Source organism: Temnothorax nylanderi, unplaced genomic scaffold (assembly GCF_030848795.1).
Source record: "Temnothorax nylanderi isolate EJ_2023f unplaced genomic scaffold, tnyl_v1.0 TNYL_tig0184_pilon, whole genome shotgun sequence".
Lineage (NCBI taxonomy): Eukaryota > Metazoa > Arthropoda > Insecta > Hymenoptera > Formicidae > Temnothorax > Temnothorax nylanderi.
This window is the reverse complement of record NW_027249246.1, coordinates 240309-251503: the sequence shown is the minus strand read 5'-3', so window position 1 is coordinate 251503 and position 11195 is coordinate 240309. Positions and strand designations below refer to the sequence as shown.

The 11195-nt window shown below is 32.8% G+C and overlaps 1 protein-coding gene across 1 annotated transcript; it reads right to left on the bottom strand.

Annotated features, from left to right (window-relative positions):
• Positions 1 to 8741: 8741 nt before the first annotated feature.
• LOC139778453 (uncharacterized) lies at positions 8742 to 10871 on the bottom strand. Its single transcript, XM_071716385.1, has 5 exons — positions 10549 to 10871; positions 10204 to 10411; positions 10032 to 10126; positions 9492 to 9717; positions 8742 to 9403 (listed from the first exon to the last, which is right to left on the bottom strand). The coding sequence occupies exons 1-5, from the start codon at positions 10618 to 10620 to the stop codon at positions 8949 to 8951; spliced, it is 1056 nt and encodes a 351-aa protein (XP_071572486.1). The 5' UTR covers positions 10621 to 10871; the 3' UTR covers positions 8742 to 8948.
• Between the last annotated feature and the right edge of the window lie 324 nt (positions 10872 to 11195).

Here is an 11195-nt window from a genome sequence, read left to right as displayed (position 1 = left end):
GGATATTTCATCATTTCGATATCGATTCAAAGCTATTTTGATTTGCCTGTCAAATATATAATAACATTGCCATTATATAGAATGCAATATGAATAAAAAATTATATTGTATTGGCAGACATGGATAATGTAAATATTTTATAATTTGAGCATTATAATAATTGCGTTACAATATTAATTTTTTTAGGCTTCCATTTCCATTAAATAGTTACTTTATAACTGTAAAAGTCACAACAAAATTCCTGTTTGTAATTTGACAATTTTGAAAATTAAAATATTATATAATAGGTACATTTTCAGTACTACATCCGCTCATTTATTAAACAAGAAGTTAAATTAAGCAATTAATTAAATTATTAATATTAAATATTAATACAATAAGATATTTGTATTTACATTTATCAAAATAAAAAATAAGTTCAATTATGAAAATAAATATTAATAATTGGACTTATTAAAAATTAAATTAATGTTCAGATATTGCGCTCGAATTCTTTTCGCGTTTTACAACGCCCGATCGTTTCACATTAGATGGCGCGACGCGCGAGTCGCCACTCTCAAAGAGCCCCCGTCTCCTTCCTCACTCGTTAGGTGTCATGGCCGCACTTGCTTGCGTTTCTTCAAACGTGTCGAGTCCGTTATTTCTTTCTTGACGGATTGATCGTTGCGGCTCGTGTTCTGGAGACTAACCGAGCGAGAGTCGGATCACCAGGGAGAGCTCACCGCCAGGAAAGGGAGAGCTGCGGCAGCTAGCGTCCGAGAGGGAGGATCGAGGCGAGGAATCCGGTTCAGCGAGCGGAGTCCTTAAGGAGGTTGGTTAGTTCTCGGTGCGAGGCAGGCGGCGCGGCAGGGGGAAAGCATATAGGTTAGATTTTCGTCGCGTGAAATAAACGAATTTTAGCAAATAAATATGTGGAATGCATTTAATTGCTGTTTCTTAAGGTTTAAAAAGAGTTGTTTGTACAATTGAAACCCAAATACGTTATTATCCACATTGAAATGTGGAAATAATAAATGTGGTCCTGTTTTTTTTATTTTTACAATTTCTTGATAACTATAAAGACGAATCATTTCAGTCTTCGAGAAAGTTTTTCCTAAATATGTAAAGAGTTATTTGCACCTATTTTCACTAAATTCTTATCATTTTTAATATGCTTTCGAGAGTTACATTACAGGTTAGGTAACATTTTTGCTGTGTCGCCCGTGTATAAGAGAGAGACAAGAGTATAACTTCAATAATTAATTACTCGACAACCATGCAGACGATTATCTTCAACTTTGGCATATATGGACGACAGATTCCCATAGACGAATATTCTCCATTGAACTAATTCTTATCAAATTGATTTGACTAACCACCCTCCTTAAGAGATTCTCATTGGGACGCCATATTTGTTACTTTCATTTGAAGGTTCATATTTTTAGGGTTTATACCGTCATTTTTTAAGGATTAATCATTAATTGAAGGTTAACTATCACTTGAAGGTTAACCATCATCATCCGAAGAAAAACTCTTAAAGTTGGGTGTGATTTCGGACCGCCAATTGAAGATTAACCTTCAAATGATGGTTAACCTTCAATTGGTCCGAAATCACACCCAACTTTAAGAGTTTTTCTATGGTGTTTTTTTAACGGTTAACACCAAAAGTTGAGTGTATTTTTCCATAAGGGTTCAGTTTGATTAAGTATATAAAAAATGTCTCTATTTTTATTCTTTTGAGCTAGCAAATTGTATTCTTGGTTTTTATGGTGATTAATATTTTGTGCAATTGCATCAATCTTTTTGTTGCTAGCGATTAATATTTGTTTTTATGTATTCGATTACTGCGCAAGTGTTGCGCATTTCGTTAATTTTATCAGAAGTTTACTTATCTTCTTTTTGTACCACTGGATTTAAAGCAAACCAATATAAACACAATAATTGTAATTTATAAACGTTTTTTTTATCTTATAACTCATTCTCTGTTGATACCATATTCTCTAATCCCATTATTATCCTAATTAGCAGACAATGTTTTTTAAACGTTTGAAAAATATTTGAAAATCAGTTTTAAACACATATTACAAAACGTTTGAAAAACATTGCCTGTTGATTGAAACCGCAAAATTTCGGCAAGCTACAACAGGGGCTGGATTTTTGAATTTATTCGCAAGAGAAAAGTATGCGCAAATTCTACTCTTACAGAAAAGTTGCAAGTTGATCGCATGGCTTTTAGTTATTCAACTTGCAACTTTTTTATAAGAGCAGAATTTCCGCATACGTTTTTCTTGCGAATAAATTCAAGGATCCAGCCCCAGGTGCGCGCGCGCTGTGCCTTAAAAGTCTCATTAAGAACGTATAAAGGTCTTATTTGAATTTAATTAAATTTAAATTAGATTTAGAACTTATTAAGAACATATAAAGGTCTTATTTGAATTCAACATATTAAGAACATATAAAAGTTTTATTTGAATTTAATGAAATTTGAATAAAATGTACAACTTATTAATTTCATATATGGTTTCAATAAGATTAATATTTAAATTGAATATATTAGCTAATTAAATCCTTATTAAGCCAAATTAAATACGAATATTTTGATGATGAAATGATACTGTAAGAAGTACGTATATATACTTTGTATACTACGAAACATACGTACGAGTATACACGTCGATTAAGAATATACGACATGTATTCATATGTTCGAGATTTTTAATCGAAATGTATATCGGCATTTCTTCTTATATTCTTAATTAAGTTTTATATATAGAACAAATATGAGCCATATTAATGCAGTTATTCAGCATTAATTTAAATCAAATAAAATTTAAATGGAGATTTTATTAAGGTCCATATAAAGTTCATATTTAACTGTTTTCCGCGGGTGTTGAGGATGGGACGGGTAGTACGGTTATTATTAGTGCCGGGACTGGCGGCGATGGGAGCGGGAGCGATGGAACCGGCGGCGATGGGACCAGCAGCGACGGGACCGACGGCGACGGGACCGGCGGCGACACAACCGGCGGCGACGGAACCGGCGGCGACGGAACTGGCGGTCAAATTTTCAAATTCTAAAGCGAAGTCTTCATCATCTATTGACATCTGAAATTATTTTAATTAAAGTAAAATTAAAGTAAAATTAGCAGCAAGTATGTAAAATGTAAAATAAAAAATATTAACAGGACGGTACTTACACTATTCTTATTTTCTGTCTCCATTTTATCACAGATCACAGATTGAATTACTTTATTAAATATATATCTTCTACACTATACTACGCAGTGACGGCAGTGGCAGTGAATGCGGCTAATGGCGGCGAGAGAAGAAAACGCGACACGCGTACGTTTGTTACTTGTTCATCAACCGTAGTGATGTGAAATATAAGACGCGAGTCACCAAAAGTATGGTTTCGACCAATCGCGTTGCTCGATTGTTGTGTGGCCAGCATGAGTCATGCCAGGCGACATTGCCCGAAATGGTCGAAACGGAAATAGAGGGCATATACGTGACACCCTCTATCTAGTGTCATTTTGGTCACGCATATGCCCTCTATTTCCGTTTCGATCGTTTCGCGCCGCGTCGCCCGCATGACTCATGCTGGCCACACAACAATCGAGCAACGCGATTGGTCGAAACCATACTTTTGGTGATTCGCGTCTTATATTTCACATCACTACGGTTAATGAACAAGTAACAAACGTAACGCGTGTCGCGTTTTCTTCTCGCGCCACATTCACTGCCAGTACTGCCACTCTCTCTCTCTCTCTGCCGTCACTGCGTAGTATAGTGTAGAAGATATATTTAATAAAGTAATTCAATCTCTGTGATCTGTGATAAAATGGAGACAGAAAATAAGAATAGTGTAAGTACCGTCCTGTTAAAATATTTTTTATTTTACATTTTACATACTTGCTGCTAATTTTACTGTAATTTTACTTTAATTAAGATAATTTTAATTTCAGATGTCAATAGATGATGAAGACTTTGCTATAGAGTTTGAAGATTTGGCCGACGATCCCGTCGCCGCCGGTCGCGTCGCCGCCGGTTCCGTCGCCGCCGGTTACGTCGCCGCCGGTCGCGTCGCCGCCGGTCCCGTCGCTGCTGGTCCCATCGCCGCCGGTTCCATCGCTCCCGCTCCCATCGCCGCCAGTCCCGGCACTAATAATAACCGTACCACCCGTCCCATCCTCAACAATCGTCTCAATCGTCCCATCGCCACCGATCCTGGCACAACTAATCGTCGTACTGTTCCATCCACCCGTTCCACCAATTCCATTAATCCCGTCGCTGCTGCTCCCGTCGCTGCTGCTCCCGCCGATCTCGACGATGAAGATTACAGACAAGGTACTATTTTAAACCATGTACTTTAGTACCTACATATAAACAATCTGTTTTCTTATATTATTTATACACTTTAAACTTTTTTACAGTTCGAAGACCAAGAGGTAGAGCCGCAGGAATACGAAGGCAACAGGAGAGGTTTATGCAGTTCCTGTACCGATTGTCCTCGGCACACATTAATTGGGGCAGACAAGGACGAGGACAAGGATAATACAGAAGATAATCAAACTTGTCAAACTTGGTTCGTACTGAAAAGATAAAATGTATTTATATATTTATTCAATTGTAGGTATATTTCTATTTCTATTATTTCTAACAATTGTTATTTTGATTCTATTCCACAGGGCTTGGCATCAGTGTAAGCGGATGTAAGAAGAAGGGACAGCCTAACGAAGTAGACGTCTTCTACTGTACCAAAAATGAAAATTTTTATTTTATTTTTTATGAAGGTTTAATAAATGTAATATTTTTTATTTTTGTTTTGTAACAAATCATATGTATCAGCTTCTATAATGATATTAATAAACTAGTGTATTAATCTTTAATTATGGATTATCTTGTTTACGACGTAGTTCTTTTCGCAACAATTTTCGCTGGGCGATCATTGAATCGTAGCAATATAGAATTAAAATATAAAAATACACGAGCGATAAATATAAGAATCTGTCGTTATTCTTACACTTTATTATTTTTAGAATTCGCATTTGCAATTATTATATTTGTGCAATATATTAATAAGTTACAATTGTGTGATTGAATTATAAATTAGAATTTATTTTCTGGATGAAGTAACACAGGAATTTAACAATATAAATGTAGAATATTAAATCAAGAGACACGGCAGTGTCTCGCGCCAAGTAATGTCTACTATACACGTAACACAATTGTATAGCGCGCTATTATTTGTTGGACAAAAAATTAATTAATTAATAGATTGATTTTTATTGTAATTTATAAATATTTCGATAAAGACATTACGTACACATTTTCTATTTTACGAATAGGCGAGTAATATATGCATTATTTTATAATTAGTCAAAGTTTTACATAATCCAGTTTTTTTCTCTTAAAGAACTTAAAGACCACGCAGCAAACCATTAAATTTACAATATTATAATTATATAATTATAGTAAGAATTCATGTAAAATACAAGAAATGGCTGCGTCTAATCTTTATTTAAAGTGTAAGAAATCAATCTAATATCCCGTTTTTGGACGTGCGTGCTGTCTGGGATGCTGCGCGCGTATTCCATAATCACACTTACCGACACCGATAATTGTCGGTAATTAGTTACAGAACACGTGCCCAGCGGGCAGCGTCTCGAAATTCATTACCAGTTATATTTTGCGCATGCAAAAATTTGCAACACGAAGTCATCGAATTTGTGCGTGTACTCTCGTGTGTAAGCGTGTGTGTAGCGATCAGCTAATCGCAACTATCACCAATTATCTGGTGATAGCTACGACCAGAAATTATTGTCGATCGGTACACCGTGAGACATTATCTCATCATATCTGTGAGTGAGTGAAGGTTATATTTGTTATATTGCGATATTTCTGAGACAATATCTCTTTCTGTGAGTGAGTGAATTGTTTGCTAACAGGTTACATCCAGCGGACGGTGAATTGCGTCGGCACCGCTCCTGCTTATTTATTTATCTGTACCCGCGCGGCCCATAACAAGGTAACTATTTTCTTTTAAGGTGCCTTTTCACGTTGACACTCGACTCATTTTCAGCAAGTAAAAATCTTCAGAAATATCTTTTATTTATATATGTATCCATAAAATATTATTACTTGAAGATATTACTTAAAATAATTAATATTTTACGTATTTCGAAGTCTATGTTTGATTGTACTGGGACGATTAACGATGATTCAGCGACGACGCTGAACATTAAACAAATTCAATTTCATTTCTTTGATGCTAGCGTCAAAGCGAAACCACCACATTCACCTTGTTGATGACGCTCATTTTCAGCGTCTCATGAATTGACACCTTGAGAAAGCAATGTGCAGGTTTCTACTTGCACACTTAAAAACTATGAGAAATGCAAATTTCTATTTGCACACTTTTTTTATTGTGATAAAGTTTTATTGCAACTAATATCTGTTATACTAATATCTGTTATTTTAACGATATACACACTTTATTTACAGTCAACAATTTGCAATTCACAAGCAATTAAGTGAAACCAGCGTTAAGCGTCAAAGCTGATGAACACAGTTGAGCTTTTGCCATTTGCCGCTGAAATTAAAAAGATTATCACGTGACCTATCACGTGATCAATTTTGACGCTCAAATCGAGCGTCAGCATGAAAAAGCACCTTTACAGTTTTCAAGAGTGCAAGTAGAAACCTGCACATTGCTTCCTCATAGCTTTTAAGTGGGGAAGTAAAGACTTGCACACTGCTTCCCCATAATTTTTAAGTATGCAAATCATAAATTTACTGAGTTCTAGAATAAAATACCTTTCCCAGGTAGCACATACACGTTTCAAAAATGTTTTACAAGCGTTTTTCCGAAACGTTTTATAACCGATTTCTAGAAACATTTCTCACGAGTAAAAATGTCCATTCGAAAAACGTTCGATGAAACGTTTCTTTTCCGATAAAATAACGTTTAAGAAACTATTACAGAAAGTTTTAAAATTCCTACTTTTTATGTCTTTTGAACGTGTTTATGACGTCTTTAAGACATGCTTGAGAATGTTCTAGGAGCTTTATGCATCTATTATACCATCTATGGCGTCTATTTTTTTTCGAAGAAATTTCCTGAACTGGTACACATTCGTGCAATAAGTTAAAGTGAAACAAAGTATATACTTGTCTCACTCTAACGTAGGGAAGATCAGGGCTCGTTGGCACAAGAGGCAAATTAGCAATGCGTTCCGTTTATGTATTTATGGAAAGAAACAATGGAAAAGTTATCACAATTGCTGAACTGGCTGCGCTAGTTCAGAGTTTATCTTTGTTACTCCACATTGTGACATTGGAAGGAAAAAGATAAACTCTGAACTAGTTCAGCCAGTTCAGCAATAGAAAACAGACCCAAAATATCTCTTTTATGACATAGGTACTTTTCCCAAAGTTTTATTTAAATCAAACAAGTATTACAATAAAAAAAGAGAAAACTCTGATTCAAGAGGTGGCAAGTAAATTTTCGAGCGTTTCAAAATATCGCATTAATGTTCTTCAGCTTGAGAAGTAAATCAAAGTGACGTATTATTGTTAGTTAAAAGAAAAGTTTCTGTTACTATATTCGACTGTGTTATTTTTTTTAGTAACAACAGTAATTTATTTTAATAAAATGACTTAAATCAAACGTATGTAAAGATGAGATATGTTGACTCATATTAAGATATGTTTAGTTTGACTTGCTGTTCCCGCGAGCGTGAGACGTGTGTGAATATGTATATAATTTGCTATACCTATAATGCTGATAGAAGCTGCTAGATATATATTTATATTTAAGGAGGTTGGTTAGCGTCCCGCTGCGGAGCAGGCGGCGCGGCAGGAGGAAAGCATGTCCCTGCTTAAAATAATTGATAGAAAATGATAGAAAATTTTGCCTTTCCTTTTCTATGGTGATTTTGAATCCTCTTTTTCAGAACATACTTAAGAAATTTCATATAGTTAGATTGTTTTGTACATTATCATATCCTTTGTAAATATCTTATAATTTTCTTTGTTTTTCTATCTTTTTCATTTTATATAAAAATAGAAATTGTTGTTCTATGTAAATTTCGATGGAAACTCATAATATCAGAGTTGGTATTTCTATGTCAATCAATATTTCTTATCATAATTTATATAGAAACAATCAAATCCTTATCAATGTTATTCTTTACGAATAATTAAAATGCCTTGATACTTGTGTTATTTAATGTAACTCTAACTATTATCTGTATATTAATTAATATTTTTGTATCATAAGTACAGAAAAATATCTAAAAACTTATGTATGTTATTCTATTTTATTCTATACAAATAATTAGAATGTATATTGATACTTATGTTATTTAATATAACTCTAACTATTATCTGTATATTAATTAATATTTTTGTATCATAAGTACAGAAAAATTTCTAAAAACTTATGTATGTTGTTCTATCTTATTCTTTACAAAACTATGATATGTATGTTATTCTATCAAAAACTTTAATTATATGTTATTCTACCTTAGTCTATAAAACAATGACTGATCAGTACAATCTATATCGGTACTAATTAGTCATTGTTTGAAAAGAATAAGGTAGAATAACATATAATCAAAGTTTGATGATAGAATAACATATATTATAGTTTTGTAAAGAATAAGATAAAATAGCATATAAATGTATAAAAAAGAATGAAGAAATAATTTTTGTATTAAAAATTTTTTATTTAAAATAAACTTTTCTTTATTATCCGTATATATTGCATATAATGTTTAATGCATTAACATGTATAAACATGTACAAACACAAATATTTTATTATAACAAAAATTAACTGAAAATAGCTCCATAAAACAACTTAGCGTATTTATTGCAACATATTAGAGTTTGTATTTAGATAGTAATATTATAATTTTATTGAAAAATAATAATAATTTTATTGAAAAAAGTAATAGGATTTTTAATTTAAGTTAACTCGGTATCATCCGCACTGTCTTGACTGGAATCAGTAATATCATGCGTTGAACTTTGCATGCTTTCCTTTCCTTCGTCCTCCTTTTCAGAAAATTTTGAACTTTCTTCATTTTCTCTATTGTTATAATTTAATGATTCATCATACACAGAATTTTCTTCCGATGTATTGTTGTCTGCTTGAGTCTCTAAGTGAGAACTAGACTCGCTGGAATTATTGTTTTCTGGTGTATTACGATCATTTCGATCATCAGGTTCAGTATTTTCAACATTAACTGGATCATCACATAGTTCCGCAGGATTAATCTCTTTATTTTTTTTCTTTCGAGTTGGCAAGTTATTAAGTTCATAAATTTTGTGTGCAATATGAGTTCCGACTTGTTGTGCCTGAAAGTCTGCTGTTACTTCATCATGACCTTTCTCAGACATTGTATAATATTTAACAGCAGCTACAAACAAAAAGAAATACTTTGTAAATTACGATATATGTGTTATATATGTGTTACAATAAATTATTTAAATGTTGTAACAATTTACCCCTTATGGCTTGTAATTTTGTAGAATCTAGTGCTGGTCTAGGTGCAGTTTGTACTTTATTTTTATTTCTATTTGATGTAATACCAGTCACTGAACTTTCTTGAAGAGTTTTAATGCCAAAAACAGCGATAGCCAAATTTTTCACAAACTGCGGTAATGTTTTTGAGATTACACATACTGTATCATATTGACGTGCACATATGTATACTCCATAACCAAGATAAACCTATAAGTACAGAAAAACTTATTAAAATTATATTTCCAATTCGGAAGACAGTAGAGTCCCTCTAATCAGAGTTTGGCCAACTTGCAGTTCTGGCAAAATTCTGCGAGAGAGAAGGATATAAGAGAGAAAGAGAAAGAGATATATTATATACATATTTATATCGCTTTCTTTCTCTCTTATATCTCTCTCTTTCTGTTTCTCTTGCTTTTGCCAAGAAATAACAAGCTAATCAAAATTTGTTACTGTATGGCCAGACTGTGATTAGAGGGACTCTAGGAAGACACTATTAAAAGTTAAATAGTTTTCATATCTACCTCGTTACGTTCAATATTTCTATAACCTACAGGAAGCGGTCCAACTTGATTTTGTTGTGTCATAGAATTTTTTTTTAAATATTCGGACACTGTGTCTATTATAGAAAAAAAACTATTATTTGAAAGAAATATTATATAAATAGGAGATTTACTAATAGTAAGAGATACGTACGCATGAGTTCATCGAAATTACTCAAGACTTTTGTTTGAATTTCCTCATTTTTCTCATGAATTTTGGGATATTCTGAGATCACTTTTTTTTGAAGTTGCATATTTAAATGCATTAAATCATTAATGACTTGTTCTTTATTTTTAATTCCATCCTTTAATTTCAAATTTAGTCTTTGCAGATCTTCATTCATTCTTTGCAATTTTTCTATCTATAAAATAATATGAATAACTCAGTTACATTTTTATCTATTAAATCAGTTTACCTTTGTTAAAAATATTTATTTTTTTATCTATTAAATCAATGAATCTTTATTAATATTATTGAAAAATATTAAAATATTTTTACCTTTTTCTCAAATTCTCTGTTTTTATTAGATTTATTTTCTGATGCAGTATTATCGCTCTGTAAATAAATCATTTCTGGATTAATTTTATATTAAGGCTCCCTGGGCTCTTTCCCGATATCTCATGAGATGTGACGTCAGAAGCGAGAAATGTTGAGAATTGACACGTGGAGAATTCTTGCGTAGTATTTCCAAATAAAAAGATATTTGCTTAAAATAACACTACAGATCACTTCAGCACACTTCGAAAATACTCCGAGTTGAGGTTAAGTCTATCCCTTTCCCTTGACAGTTAATAAACAGCCATAAAATGAATGTAATACGAAATCTAGTCATGCGCCTGCGCACAAGCCTACATCATTATTTTAAGCAAATATCTTTTTATTTGGAAATACTACGCAATTAAGAATTTTTAACGTGTCATTTCTCGCTTCTGACGTCACATTCCAACATGATCGCGACAAGTACCCAGGAGCCTTAAATCAATTTATATTACTGCTTAATTCTTATGCATTAAAAAGCTACAAATTTCATTCATATTACTTTTTAATAATCTTAAATAAAATTTTTTAACGCTTACAATTTCATTATTGTCTCCTTTCTTCTTGAACTTGCTTGAGGAATAATTGTTATTTATTATATTAGATGT